Below are 17,091 nucleotides of genomic sequence, written 5' to 3'. Positions count from 1 at the left end.
ACATTGGCTGAAAACTGTAAAAAAAAAAAAAACCTGTCATTTCCCCCTGTCAAGGGCAATAATTCTTGTAAGAAGTCGACTAACAAATTTTATGCCTGAAGACGTTTGTAGTTCTATAAAGGTTACAGACCACCAATTCAACCAATGAGCATTTGGAACGTACGCAAAAATAGTCCTACGCAGAAATTACCCCTGTTCCTCATAGTGCTGTGAAAAAAGTTCTCATCTTATTTAAAAAATTGAAACAGTTTCTGAAAGGAAAAACATTTCTGTACATTTTATAGGTGCATTTTGCTTCTTGTGATGTGAAGCCTAATCTCCATAATGATTTTTAAATATACCCCTATCTTGTGAAAACACTGGGATTTCCCATGCTATTTATAGACCCTTCACTTCCGGTGACCAGTACTGCACTGCAAGTCTGCTAACCCCACATGCCATTCTGAGGATTGTGAGCTGACATATGTAGAATCATGCTGATATATAGTCCTCTGCAGGTTAAAGTTAAGGTAAAGTCCAGAGAAGCCATTGAATATTGTGAAATTAGCATAGAAGCCTATGGAAAGTGGAATTAGTGGTTTTTAGCCTATAAATAAAGATCGTTTCAGCTATTGAAAGAATTTGGCTAAACCTAACCGTTTTGGAGATATAAGCGAAAAACTACTGTCTGACCCCTATGTTCTATTTTTAGTAACAGCGGCCATGTTTTTCGACGGATAAAAAAAACCCTCTTTAATTCTATGCAGGATACCCCAAGAAACACTTATACCGAGCTTTGTTTCAAACAATAGTGTCAGAGGAGAAGATGTTTGAAAGAAATAACATTAAAAATAGCAAAAAACGTCGAAAAAGAGCATTAATTCCAACATGGCTTAATAGATTAAAATGAAAATTTGACCGCAGATAGATCTCATCATGCTGAACACTTTTTACCCCTTTCTGAATGGGCTAAACCTAACCGTTTTGGAGATATATGCGAAAAGCTACTGTCTGACCCCTATGTTCTATGTTTAGTAACGGCGCCCATGGTTTTCTAAGAATAAAAAATCCCCATATCAGTCCAATGCATGATACCCCAAGAAACACTCATACCGACTTGGGTTCCAATTGGTTAAGTAGTTTCAGAGGACAAGACTTTTGAAAAATTGTTAACAACTACGACGGATGCCAAGTGATGGCGATAGCTCACGTGGCCTTCGGCCATGTGAGCTAAAAATGTTAAGTTTATGAATGACGAACGCAAATTTTACGCAAATTCCTGCTCTTCACTTCTTATTTATCATTTATACAATACTGATGAAAGAATCAAGATTTTGACTGATAAGTATTTTAAATAAAACATGCTTAACACATTTAATTCTTCTTGACACATTTCACAAAAACTAAATTTCCTTACATCAAATGTATTTCTAAACTAAAGGACCACTCAAAAATAAGATTTGAATTCAACAGCAACTTTATTCTGAGCAATAACATGGTTTATTAATGAGTATAAATGGATAATTGTAAGTCATAAAATATGGATAATAAACAAAATCAACATTTCACTCAATGCATTTCAAGAACTGACACGCAATTTATATCTACTATGATTAAAATACAAAGTATTCATAAATATTTTTGTCCTGAAATCCTGAATACAGTAAATAGCAGAGTACACACATATTCTATAATCATGCACATATATCATTTTGCTAATTAATACAGCTGAAATACGAAAAACTTGCTGGATACATTTTCTTTCGACAGTATTCAAAGAGAATGCAAACGTGGAAAATTATCAATAGGCTTAAACAATCTTAAAATTATGTCTTCTAAAGAAAATGACACCTGTGAAGAAAAGAATATTAATTTATAGAAAACAAACAACAGCTAAAAACTAGATTGTCGTTATCTCTTAACCCAACTATGGGACAATAAGTACTTGTTGAAGTCCAAATCCTCTCAATGATTTGGTTGTTTCGTCTCCTAGGATGGCTATATATTTTTGCGATATCACACCATGGACCATGTGATGCGGACAAATGATATAAAATAAGTTTGCTTTTGTGATTATAGTGCATTGTCTATCAAATCGGAGTGGCCTAAAGCGTCGTTGTAACGTTTTTTGTTTACGTTGATCTTCTGGTGACTTGATAAACGGCCGGTTGATAGAACTTCCGCAATGGGAGACATGTCAAGCAGCCAATCACAGAGAAAAAGGTTTCGTAATGAGTGATAGTTGAATATCAAAATTTGAACTCAAGTTGTTCATACCAAATATAGAAATAAAAGAGTACAAAGAATCTTGAATAATTGGAAAAGTTCATATATATCTATTAGTATTGCCCTACATAAACCATGCAGAAGTAGTGTAAAAATGAGTACATTGTACAATTTTTTGCGGAAACTTTTCTACACTTTTTCAACTAGAATTAAGCTATAAATATCTACAAACCTGCGGTTCTTTTCACCAAAAAAATCGTAAGTGTAAAATCAGTCGTAAGGATGACGTCATAGTACATAAAAGTATTGTGACTTCATAACTTACGACTAACTTTACTCTTACGATTTTTTGTGAAAAGGGCCACTGAACTTTCAATGATATTTTCTTAGTCAAAATATTGTTTATTGGGGCATTTTTAAAGGTAAACAGTCAAAATATGTTTTGTGCAAAAATAAATGAATCATTTATAAACAACTTTTACATGATTTTTAAGTCGAATTATACTAAGAATATGGTCTAACTTAATAAATATCAACCAACGCAAAATTCAAAAAGGTTAATGATGCAACACAACAATATTTTGTTTTGTTGTTTTCATAAAGTATGATAAAACATTTTCACATTAAAAATCACTAAGGAGCAAAATAAATTGTTCACTGTTACTAACTAAATTGTATAAGAGAAGTGGTGCATTACCCAGAAGAAACTGCCAATACTTGTATCACTCCAATTAAGAGTTAGTGAACGATAGTACCTACAACGATAGCGAGTTGATCATGAAAATATTTTTCATCGAGAGAAATAAATTTTCAGTTTTAATATCGAGGCTTGACAATATATCAAAACTTCAAAAAAAATGTTTTGAAATATAAGACATTTTATGATCGACGACCTAAAGTTGTACATTCTGTCCCTTTTTAATTTTTTAAAACACATTTTGGCATCATTTTGCATCTGTGTCATCTGGCGGAAATTCTACTTATCGTATGTCTTGGACGTCAACAGTTTTTACGAGAGAACAAAATTACAAATGTCGCAATCATTTTCGACCAATGAGATTTTATAGGCAATGCGATACAATCACGCAACTTCTATTTCGGTTATTCAGCGCCTGAAAAATCGAATCTTTCTAAAGAGGAGACCTATTTTCCTCATAACGAAAAAATAACCAGGCTTTAAAGTGCATAATCATACAAAATAAATTAGTGCAAGACTTCATTTATATATACAAGAATTAAAATTGGTTGAAATTCAAGGCACAGACTAGTTTGCAGTGGAATGAATAGTGAAATATTTACAAGCATTTATGAAACATGAAACTAATGTCAGCATTTTACTTTAACACATGATTTTTAGCACACATTGTTTTCTAAAAAGCTGAACCCATGCACTTCTGACTCAATGAGCCTTTTTGAAAACAATAAACAAAAATGATTTAATATATTCACTCATTATCTCATCTTATTAAGATGTTTTAAATAATAATTACATAATACAATGATTTAGTCAGCAGTTTATTAATGTCAGCCAAAATGAAGGTCAGATCATTCCTATTAAATAAAAATGGAAATTGGCCATAATCATCGATAAAAACTGTTACAACAGTATTTATCTTGTTACTTGTTTACTAATTTTAATTTGCCAACTTAACTTGAACAGACATACTTTTGGTACTCTTGTCTTGTCTATGATGCTCATAATTTTGTCAGCTATGAAATGAAAAGATAATGAAACAATTTGACTTTACTCCTTCAACTGTTCAATTGCATGATTTCAAAACAATATAAGATTCATAACAAACCATATAAACTCTTGAATTAATATCGGTGTCCCTGTGATTTTATGGCATGTAATAAAAAAAAAGCATATGCTATTCTATATATATATAGTAAATAGTACACTAACCTGTAAAAACAAATATCAAAGATATTGATACTTATTCTTACTATTACTTTAACGGAAAAAAACTTACAAAAAAACTTAAAAACAAGACAGACTAAAGTAACAAACCCATGTCATCCCTTCAATAATAAAGACTACAAGAACACTGGAATTACCATTAAATTGGTCAGATGCTTGATCAAAATTTTGATTTTTTTTTTCTCTTTAGCTGGAGAATAATAAGATTGCCAAGACTTCTAGCTGGCCAAATTCTGCACGAAGCTGAAGCAACTAAAACAAAGCTTTTATAATTTTTTGTGACTATGCAGTTTTTATTACATTTACATCGCAAATTAAAACAGAATAATCACAGTGAGTAGTAACAGTTTAAACAAAAACATTTAAAGCAAGGTCCTGAGAAAGTTTATGTCTTATAATTGTTGCTAAGCATGCATTATCCTACTATAAAATAATCATTTTTGCTGAATTCATAAAACATGATGTGTTTATCAATTTAGACTACAGTTACAATTGTGAATATAGTTCCATTTGAAAAAATTGGTTTGTAATACTTTCGACATAGTTTGTCACCAATTACTATAACTGTATTAATTTTTGCAGTGTACCAATTTTTGCTATTTTCCAAATGCACGAAAATAAAAAAAGTACCTGTGAAACTGATTTTTTAAACACTGAGTATCACTAATTAGTTTTTCAAAACGCAAAAATTGATACCTGCAAATATTTTAACTAGACAGAATTCGCGAATATAAGCAACCACGAAAATCAATACGTTAACAGTATACCTCTAAATGCATTTTTTAACAGCAGTTGCACTTGTTCTACATATACAATTGTATGTGTATATGCACATTTACAGAACTTGTATACAATATATATTCATGTAATTGACCATTTAGTATTTTCATAATTGTACATCAATTGTGTTATTTATTGTTAAATTATATTATCTGGAAGCTTGTATTGAAGTATCAGTCCATATAAAATTCAGACACGGCCTAACGTAGAGGCGATTCATGGTGTAGAAAAACCCATCGAATAAATCATGCTTTTTTTATCCACACATACTATACTTGAGTAACAATAGTCCTTTCTGTATTCAGTTCTCTACTTTTGCGAAAATCATACATTTATCTCCAACTAAAATTTAAATCAAACAAAGTCAAGAATAATAACTCTTACAGAATGCAAAATTCATGTACAACCTATGTAATTTTTTTTTCCTAAAAGCCCAACAACCAAATGGAAAAATAAGACTGGTTAAGCACTGTTTTTAAACAAGAAATAAAAATGAATTGGTGGGTTTTTCACATGAAAGAATTACCACCAGTCTGATTTTGATAAAGACTGCTATTTAAGTAAATTTTCATAAGGACTGCTACAGACCGGCTCTGATTCCAGCAAAAACCAATGAAATTCACTTATATTTCTTTTTCAGGAACAATTACTGGCACATACCATACAACCAGTCTAAGTTACATGAACATCATATAGACTGTAATTAAAACAGGTACTTAGCAAGTCGAGTTGTTCTTGCTTTGGTTGATCTAAATGAGAGATGAATGTATCATTTTCTCGAATATACAAATCATTATACAGAAGACCAAAACAGAATCTTTTTCTGTGTAAAATTTTCTGTACCACGAATCAACAATATCATAAGCGTGTCTGAATTTTACACAGATTGGTCCCTAAATATTTTTGTACCATTCTGTGTAAGAATCAGGCAATGGGTGGCACAATGAAGGAAACTTTATGGAAAGTTAATGTGTTTTAGAGAGAAAAAGAATTAAAACAGTGTTACAGAAGCAAAGCAAGTTACAATACACATAACTAAATACACATCAAATATGTGGTTGCACACATGGTCGTGATATGCATATCCCAACTCACACCGGAAGTTGATATCGTAGAGCAACCAAAATTGCTTACAACATACACCCCAGGTATATAAGCCACACACGAAATTTTAAATCAATCCATCCATAAATAGTCAATATAATTGCAACGAAAATTCAGTCGGATGGATGGGCGGAATGAAGAACAGATAAGATTATTCCAATATACCACTATATTATTGAGTAGGGGTATAATTTCAAAGGTTTTGTCGTAAAATCATGCAGTTACTAATTCATCACATTTTTTTTTAATTTAAGGAGATAGATCGAGGATAAGGGATATAACTCTTGATATTAGTGATAAGTTTGTATAAAATTCAAGTTCACCAAACCTTTTCGAGCTTCCATTTGAAACAGAATGAAATCAGTTCAAGTTACTTTGATGTTTACATGAGATTGGTGTAAAATGCTGAATACAAACATTTAAATAAATGAATAAGATGTCCTATACCCTAGGTCTACATCCTTAATCTTAAGTGAATCAACCTTCCAAATAAACTCAATTTGCTGTTATAGGAAAACCGATTATCATGAGATAACTTTTGACTGGTTTCACACAGAAAACATCGCCCACAGGCATTCTGATGGGTTTCCTGTCAAAACATGTTGTGCAAGAGATGTGCATGAGTCATTTATTCTCTACTTTTGCATAATTATTTGGCGGGACAATACTTAAATTCAAAATCTTGAAAGCTTTGCAAAATAAGCTGCCTGAGTTGGTACTGAAAATTCCTACAACAGAATCTTTTTTATCAGAATTCAGACATGTATTCATTCTTTGGACAAATAGACTAAACCCAATATGCCAGAAAAAAATCAGAATCATAACAACTCAGTCTTTCTTGTACACAAAAGATCAGTGGAAATGGCTAAGTAATTCTGATCTAACCCTAATCCCTGAAATTAACTATATTACTTGCGGTTGTTTTAACAACAAATCTGTGTAAGAATAAGGCAGATTCTTAAGCAACATTAAACAATGGTACATCAGAAATTGTGGAACTCTTCATGGTGGAAAACATTCAAATGCACCTCAGATAATTTCTAAAATTCAGTGTAGATTGTGGTATTTTAACAGATTCAAGAATGTGTTACCATTTAAGTTAAGTAGCAGTTTTGTAGAAAGCTATAATTAATATCAATATCTCCTACAACAAAGGGTTATATGAAAATCAGTACGTTATTTCAGTTTACTATACTCAAAAAGTTTAAAGTATCAAAAATTAAAATACATAGGCTTTCCAAGCATTTGCATGATTCTTAGCAGGAGTGCTATTTAAATGCATTTCAGCAATACCAAGTTCCACATTTTCATTTGATGTAGCCTACCCAATTCCAGATGGACATGTACCTAACAAAATATCTGTTTTTAAGAGGAGATAACACTGCATTATAAGGGAGACAAATACTCTTCATGGCTAGTAAGGAATACTGATCATAGGTCTACAGACAAATTATTCCTATATTCTTAAGGAGGTAGACCTAGGGTAAGGGACACAACCGTTACAAATCATTGGAACGTTTGTATTCACAACTTTACATCAATCTTATGTAAGCATCAAACTAACTTGGACTGATTTCATTCTGTTTCAAAGGAAAGCCTGAAAGTCTTTGGTGAAATTGAATATGATACAAACACATCACTGATTTAAAGAGTTATTTCCCTTACCCTAGGTCTACCTCCTTAAAGCAATGGTTACATGAAAATAGAACACACATTACCAGCATAGTTTCACAACATTAGGAAAACCCTGAGAAATTCTGTTATTTTGAAATTTTTGGCTTGTACTTTTTAAAATTTGGATAAGTATTGATTATAAATTATTTGTTCTCTTAAATAAAGAATTCAACAAATTATTCATCCCTAAAGTACATTTTTTGTATCTCATATACAAAACTCAGATTAAATTTTAAAAAAAATAATTCAAAATGTCTCCTTTGGTTTTAAGACCATTCTGTTAAAAAATGATGAGCAACGCATTTTTGTACATTTTGATTGCCATACAATTTAGTATGGTCAATTTTCATGGATAGTATACTTCAAGAAATGATATGAACATATGTTGGGGTTTAAATTTGATTAATATGGCAATGATTCACTAAAGAACCAACTATTTTCAGCAATGACCTATCTTGAAAAGACTACGATTAAATGCTGATACATGTACCAAGTAAGGAACATAATGGGCAGGTATATTATCCCTTTTCATCCTTGCTGGTACATATGCTATTTAAGTAGCACTCCAGATAAGAATCATGCAAAATGTGATTCATGAATGGAAAGTCTACACATTTTTATTTTCAATATTTTGTTTAAAATGTTATAGTAAACAGAAATTAACATGTGGCATTTCATATAACCCTTTTTCATAGGAGATAATAATTATATAGAATGTACTGTAGAATCGAAAGTGAGATAACTGTAAATGATACTAAAATATAATAGAAACTGTTGGCTTTTCAATCTGGATTACCTCCTTAGAGCGGATAGATTGGAATGAATAAAATGAATAATTATACATTTCATAATATAAACCTATAAAGCAACAAAAATAAAAACTTTTTTTTTTTTTTTTCGGGGGGGGTCACATAATACAGAATTAGCATGATTCTTATAAGGAAAACTCCATAATGTTTCCCTTCCCATGTTTATGGGTTGGGTAATTTTGTTATTAACTTTACAAAATGCATTATGTAGACCAATCTATTTGAAATTAAACTGTATACAATGACCACCTGTTTTATGTGTTCAAATTTTTGCTCTACCTTGAGATATGTTTAACTGTACTAAACACAATTACTGATGAAAAATCTTATTTAAAATTTCAGATTGAATAAAAAAAAAAACCGAACTTGCTATTAACAATACTGTTTGGTTATTTGGTGTAAGAAACTCTATACCTTTAAAACTGAGTATTATGTGTAAAGGAACTTACTTATACAGTAGTCTCTATTTTCTTTCACTGTAATACTGCAAAGATTTATGCAAATTCTCATACATATGGTGATAAATGTGATCTTCCAAAAAGCACCTAAGTAGCAATTTTCACAATAGCATCCCTTTTAAAAATTGATACACTTGATATCTATTTTTTTTGTTTTTTTTTTTTCAAAAAGAGAATAAACATGTCAATGTGCTGCCTTTTACAATACAAAAGTACATAAAGGTAGAGCTTAGTAATGGATCCAGGTAAGGATTCTGGGATTGGGACACCCTTTTTCATTGAACAGATTATGAAGAGAATTTTGGTAAAAGGAAGCAAACTTTTGCCAGGAACCTTTTTTTCCACTTTCACAATCAGAATCCCCCTTCTTTAGAAATTTCTTGATCCATCCCTGGAATTAAAGCTTTATGTTAGATGCATTTTAAAAACTTACAAATGCTTTTTGCCCTGAATAAAGTTAACGAGGGGAGAATTTTTTTCTTTGACCAATTTAAGAACATAGTTGGTTTATCCCCTTTCAAATTCACAATAATAAAAAATAAAGTTAAAAAAAATCTAACATACATGTATGTAACATCATCAAAAATACTAAAATACAAAAAAAGGAGATTAGAGGAGATTTTTATCACTTTTGTAGTTAATTTTAAAAAAAACTACATTAACAAAAAATCTGAAGTCAACCTTTAGTTAAAAACAAATATGTAGTCAGTTCAAAAGACTAATAAATCTGTTGTCATCCTTTTATTAAAAAATCAACCTAGGCACCAGTTTTTTGTTTTGTTTTTCTTATTTTTTGTTTTTGTTTTTTTGGCTTTTTTTTCTAATTTAAATTTGTAAATGTGAGTTCCCTACTGAGACCATGTATTATGTAATTTTTGGAGTTTGTAGTACGGATTTTGTATGGCCAATAAATGGTAAGATCAATAATGAATGTTTGGTATGTCGCCCACTCTAGTCATTTATACATTCATGGCCCGTAAGGAATCAATACATACTGACAATTTTTGAAATACATGCAGAACTGATATAACACAATTAAGATAAGTCCAACAGACATTTTAATTCATGGAAAAGGAAGAAGTTCATCCCCTGAGTAGGTCTATAGACATTACGTAAAATGGTTTAACGAGAGAAAGTCCATATGAATTTATAGTATGCATTCTATTCTAATTTAACCAAAACATTTGAGGGTTATTCAATTAAAACATTCAAAGTACTTGGGGAAGGCATTTATTTCTACAGGACTCACCAAGAGAAGAAATTTTGAGCTTATCTTGTAAAATTCATTCAATTTGTCAAGAGTTCTGAAAAACCACACATATATAGATTTAAAAAGTGCCTCCCTCTACCTCCCCCCATTAATCAATGGTATGACTCCGAGTACAAAACCAAAAGTGCCACACACGAGGATTATATGATGTTCAACATATGATTTATACCATATGAATCAAGTGTGATATGATTAACATGTTTTGGTCTGCATATAATAATCACATGATAATCATCATACGTTATTCATTATATAATAATCATACAATTGTCATAAGTATTTCTAACAATAATCATATGATGGTCATACATGTAAGTGGCATATTTAGTTGTGTACATATGTTTCTAAATTTCAATATATGGGTATAGCATATGTTGAGCCTACACCCAAATTTGAAATAAATATTTGAAGTAACTCTTTTCTTTCCATTTCTCATATTTGAAATTAAGCAAAAAAAAAAAAACAAAAAAACTACCTAGCATTTGGGTTTAATTCAAATATCTTGACTTAATCACAAAAACTGTTAGCTACACACTTTCTTAGTCAATTACATTTTGTTAACTACCCATTTAATATATCTTGCATTTTGCAAGAAATCCACCAATACTGGTTACCAAATACACTTTGTACAGAACAATGATCATATGCATACTATACTATTATGTACAAACCTGGCAGATATTTGATATGGGATAATTTCATTTTTGGTTACAATGCAACTTATTATGATGTCATAGAAAAACAAAGACTGCTTGTATCAAAAGTGGACGACTCAGAATGTATTTCTAAAATTCCCTAACAAATCCACACAATTATAAACAGACCAATGAGTAATTTGCCACTATTTGAAAGGTTCTAGCAATTTCTATGTAGTTAATTTCTTTCATTCAATTTCTGTAAATAACAAACCAATGTTTATTAAATTAGAAAACATGAGTTACTGATCTCTAATGGAAGAACATTTTTTTTTCACAACAAAATTCTGCATATTCCACTCATTGCCTTCTTCTTCTATCGACACTCTCTTAATGAGCCAATACACATTATGTTTGTATGGTACAAACATTTCCACTTTAATATTGTTTAAACAATACTACAGACAACATACAATTCAGCTTCTGAACTCATCAGCTACTTGATAAATAAGGTCCTTAATTTGTTTACGTTTATCGTTGACTATGTCAGGAGTTACTGAGTCATTCAAACCAATGCTATAGCCTTCACACAGTTCCCTACATAAATGTTCTGCAGTTGCTATAACATACACTCCACAATCATAGCCTGAAAAAAAAAAATAGAATAAAAAAAATATCACTGAAGATAATGCAACATTCATAATATGATTTGTGATATTATTACGTTGTCTTAACTGATGGTTTTTTGAAAAACTATTGGAGTAGTTTAGTTGAAAAGGGGTATCTTATTCACAGAAGGATTGATAATATATATATACATATATTGTTGAATTTCTCTTAGGTGACACTCAGTGTAAGAATAAGGCAATTGGTGGCACATCAGTTTTGCAATTTGGTCTTTTTTGCCTCAAATATTTGCAGCTAGAAAACAACTGAAAAACTATTAAAATTAACTTCGAAGCATCTTCATTCTAGACATGTTGAAAATTTTTAAGCCATTTTTACATCATGCATTTTAACTACTGTGAAAGTACTATTTTTCGTGGGGTACCAATTTTCATGGTTTTCGTGGATAGGCCAAACCATGAAATTTGGTTCCCAACAAAAAGGAGAATTTCCTTGATGTGTATACTGAAAATCTTAAAACCACAAATTAAAAAATCCACCGACTTGCGTTTCTTCCTTTATCCACGAAAATTAGTATCCACAAATTAAAGTACTTTCACAGTAAATTTGACCTAAAAATCTTGAGAAGACAAACTAACAAAAATTTAATGGTTAATCTTTAATGTTAAAAGGTAAGCATACTTAGTAATGCAATAAAATATCTGCATTTTTTTTCCCTCAAATTCCACACCTTCAACTGTAAAAATATGGATTTTGGCGGTTGCTAATTTTCGCGTATTCTGTCAAATAATCATATTTGCCAATATCAATTATTGCAGTTTAAAACAAAAATAATTAGCGTTGTAAAGTGTTTAAAATCAATTTCGCAAGTATTGTTTTTTCACGCTTTTCTATTCACCAGGAAAATTGCAAAAATTTGTACATCTGAAAAATTAAGTAGTACTCCAGCTAAGAATCATGTAAAATGTGATATATGGTTGGAAAGCCTACATATTTTTATTTTTGATATCTTGTTTAAAATGCTTTAGTAAACAGAAATTAACATTTGGTTTTTCATATAACCCGTGTTCATAGGAGATAAAAATTGTATGGAATGCACTGTAGAATTCAAAAGTAAGGGAGATAACTCTATAAATGACACTGAAATACAATAGAATCTACTGCATTTTCAATGTGGATTATCTCCTAAGAGCAGGCAGATTTGAATGAATAATTACACATTTCGTAATATAGACCCATAAAACAACTTAATTACAAAAATAAAAATATGTAGCCTTTTTTGGGGTGTATCACATTTTTCAGATTTTGCATGATTCTTACAAAGACAGCTACTTAATATGTTAACAGTACAGATTCTTAGACACAGAAGTACTTAAAGTTTTCAGTTTGGATACAAGGTAATGACAGACATTCATAGTTTGTTACACTTTGATAAAATTATGATTTGATTAAGTAACTTCAAATAGCACCATTGTACACAACACAATAGATCAGGCCAAAAAAAAATAAAAAATATGTGTGTTTATGGCCACCCAGCCAACCCTTATTTTATCGCGATGACCCAATTTTTTTATTGGCAATTTCTGGAAATTCCGGAAATTTATGCTTTTTCCATCATTGGTACCAGTATTTATCATATTAAACAACAATGGCCACCAAAAAAAAAAATCTGACCTACCGACCCTATTATTTTTTTCAGCATGTGACAGTACACACACTTATTTTTTTTTGCCTCATAAGTTCTCATAGGATGCAATACTGTAAATGTATTAATTTTCATGGATTCTGTCAAGTGAACACATTTACAGGTATCAATTTTATCGTTTAAAAAAAAAGATATGAGTTATATAGTGTTAAAAATGAATTTCGTGTGTGCTATTTTTCGCAGTTTTCTGTAAACCACGAAAATTAGTACATTACAGTATTAATAGGTGTGGTATTAAGTATCATCCCACTTAATCAAAGATCACCATCATAAATCATGTCCTCCATTAGGATTTAGTACATTCGGATATTTTCATACATGTACATGTACATAACTAAGAGAGCATTCCAAACAGGATTGAAGGTAATCAAAATTAGAGTTACTCAGTATGATCAGGCCATAACAACTTCATACTTGCAGTATAGCCAAATAATGCACTCATTCATTGCTCTTGAGTAGTATAGAAGTTTGCAGACCACTGAACAGATTGCAAGTGTCTGGAACAAAGCGTCAATCTATTTTTACAGTCAACACATCTTCCATGACTGTTGCAGATTAATGAATGACTGTAAAGAAAGGTAAGGCTCAGTTGGTCATTACTGGCTCACTGGTCTTTTTTACTTTTATACTTAGAATAAAATATAATACTGCTTACTGTTTTGTTGCTGTGGACCATCCATTTCTATAAACTTCATTCGTCCCATAGGCGCTGAAAAAGATTATTATATCTAATTTCAGTAAGGTTTTAAATCTATCTCTAGGTATACCTGCTAAGGACACTTAAGGAAATATCTCTAAGGTAAGGGGCACAGTTCTTACAAATCACTGGTAAACCATTTCACGTGAATCTAATGCAAGCACCAAAGCAACTTGGATTGATTATATTATGTTTCAAATAAATGTTTGATAAGCTTTGGTGAAATTGGGTATGATACAAACATATCACTGACTTCAATAGTTATGTCTCTTAGTCCAGATCTACCTCCTTAAGCAATAAAGTACACAGTGTTGTACAATCAACTATGACAATTTGCAACAGTTGTTATAGGTACAACTTACCATTTTCACAAAATCCTTACATGCTTGTAAAAACAATTATTTTTTCATGATAAATGCATCTGTTTGTGTGGAATAAAATCCAGAAGAAAGTATGTAGTTAAAATGTCTACAAATATAGTAAGGATTCAAAATAAAAATAAGAACATAAGTATCTCGGGTACAATTTCATTAGTAAAAATAACCATAAACATGTTCACTTTCTTAATTCTTTGTAGATACACTTATTACACAATTTTTTTTAACATTTTATAAGTAATTAAAAATAATTAATTAAAAATAATTGTGTAAAAAAGGTAAGTTGTACCACACAACAAGCTGTAATTGATTGAATACAGTAAAATATTAACAAGAGGTTGCACATAATTTCATGCAAATCAAGGAGCATGTTAACAGAAACACAGGTGTTTTTTCTTGGCCTTATTTGATACTAAACAAGAATTCAATGTGCTTGAAACCTGGAAAGGAAAGACTTATGATAATTCACACATGGCAAACCCATAAATAAGTACCAAATGTAAAATGTTTTTGCTCAGTAGAAGCTGAGAAAAAAATCAATAAAAATGGATGAGGAATGTCATGCTAAAATAAGATACTGTGACAGTATTATTGTTCATGGGGTACCAATTTTCATTGCTTTTGTGTGTTTGGTAAACCATGAAATTTGGTTCCCAACGAAAAGGAAATTTCCCATTCTTTTGTATGATATCTCATAGTTCTCAAATCCACGAATTCAAGAATCTAAGAACGGGTCATTTTCCCCTAAACCAAACTAAAATTGGTACCCACAAATTAAAGTACACTCACAGTACCACAAAGCATTTCAAGAGGGTATCATAGCAAACCAAGGCAGTGGGTGTTTCATTCCAAATTTTATTTCGAAAAAAAATTTGTATCCATTTGAGACCACAAACTTATGTTTTCAAGAAAAAAAAAATTTGATTTGTAATTTACTGATGAGGTTAGAATGACAAAAATTACCATATAAGGTATCCTGTCCACAAGAACCTGTGAAAATTTAATTCTCTTTGCCCAAATTAATATAGAAATTATGTGAGCCCACAAACAGAATACTCCCCCACTTCAAATGTGATCAAATGTGTAACCTGTAGGTTCAATTTTATCCCTTTGGAATCTTCTGACAGTAACTTCCTTTGTTCATGCATATCTAAATATAATGCCTGACCTTCCTATAAAGTTTCATCAAAAACATTTGAGTGGTTTAGGAGTTGTGCTTACAAGGTTTTAACATGTAAACTCCATAAGTGGAATTATCCCCCTTAAGAGTTCCTTGACAGTAAATATATTCCTTCACGCATACTCACATATGATGCCTTACCTCCTTTTAAAGTTTCATTAAATCCCTTGAGCGGTTAAGGAGGAGTTACGCTTACAAGGTTTTAACATGTAAAACCCTCAAGTAAGATTATCTCTCTCAACAGTTCCCTGACAGTAACTATGTTACTCCATGCACATCTATATACACTCCTTGAAGAATTTCGGTTTCCCGCAAGCATGATAACTAAACACACAGTAAATGCCCACCAAACACACCATAAATAAACACACCTAGTGTGCATTAAAATGCTCTCTGAGCATGCCTTAAAACGCACAATAGACCAACAAATAATAATAATATTATCATTAATGAAAAAAGACAGAAATAGAAAATAGAATTAATAAAAATACAAAAAATGATACACGTAATAGTAAAAAATACAAAAATAATCATAGCTGAATGAAGAAAATGATGAATGCACAAATAATAAATGAATGCTTCTATCGTGCATTACAACAAACATTCCTATCATGCATCCAAACAAACGCTAAATTGTGCAATTGAATGAATACTTCTATTGTGTGGTTAAATAAATGCATTTTCATGTGTAAGCAAATGATAAATGATGCAGGAATGCAAAATGGGAAATGTGAACGTTTCAAGGAGTGTATGATGCCTAACCTTCCTATCAAATTTCATTAAAATCTCTTGAGCAGTATAGGTGTTGCAATTAAGAAGTTTAACATGTAACTACTTAAGTTGGATTATCTCCATTCAGAGCTCCCCATCAGTAACTTTATCCATTATACACATTAACATGTGATGCCATACCTTCCTCAAAGTTGCATCAAAATCATTTGAGTGATTCAGGAAGAGTTGCACTTAACAAGAAATGTGAACAGATGGACTGACAGGCAGACAGGTGGTTTCCTATATTGGGTATAATTACTGATACTGTTCATAAATAAAGTATTATGTGCAGTCAGCATTTATCTGAAGGAAGTAAGCTAAAACAGTTGACATTAATGTATGCATGTGTAATTGACATAAAAGGTCACAAGGAATTATGTATATACTATAGTTTAAATACCACTATTTACACAGAGCTAATAAATCAAACCAGTTAGTCCAGATATCAACATAATTTGAATGATTTAAAAGCAACTGACAAGAATTCTCTTATTTAGATTATGGCAGCTAAAAATAAATTAAATGAATTTCTTTTAAAATTGTCAATATAAGAACAACTTCAGGAATTACTATATACATATACATATACATATATATATATAATTTAACAGTTTTTTTTTCTATACATCTCAAGTGCAACACTACGTTTTAAAAGCACTTTAGTATTTGATTACAGGGACTGACGTTTTTTGAGAGCCTGGTAATATTGGGCAGATTGAATAAAATTTCTTTTGCTCAATATTAAGGTTAGGTTGTCCTTTACTAATAATCCATGCTGAAAATCGAGAATTTTAGTTATCCTTTGGGCAGATATCATTGAAGTTTTATAGAGGTTTTATTTGTCTGAGTGTCAGTTTTACTTATTCCTGGCACTAGGA

General features: G+C 31.0%; 1 protein-coding gene across 1 annotated transcript in view; it reads right to left on the bottom strand.

The window, feature by feature from the left end:
- Window positions 1-1,444: 1,444 nt before the first annotated feature.
- Window positions 1,445-17,091, bottom strand: part of LOC148628216 (sentrin-specific protease 8-like) — a 37,947-nt gene continuing 22,300 nt past the window's right edge. The window contains exons 5-6 of the mRNA XM_088584766.1: window positions 13,844-13,897; window positions 1,445-11,502 (exon numbers count right to left, since the gene is read on the bottom strand). Coding sequence (XP_088440892.1) covers window positions 11,333-11,502; window positions 13,844-13,897 — 224 coding nt within the window. The 3' untranslated portion in view covers window positions 1,445-11,332. The remainder of the gene's footprint in view (window positions 11,503-13,843; window positions 13,898-17,091) is intronic.

The sequence above is a fragment of the Perna viridis genome, chromosome 1, assembly GCF_037379345.1.
Source record: "Perna viridis isolate PV_CMFRI_1.1 ecotype Kerala chromosome 1, ASM3737934v1, whole genome shotgun sequence".
NCBI classification, from domain to species: Eukaryota; Metazoa; Mollusca; class Bivalvia; order Mytilida; family Mytilidae; genus Perna; species Perna viridis.
The sequence above is the reverse complement of the archived record's forward strand: the minus strand, read 5'-3'. Positions and strand labels throughout refer to the sequence as shown.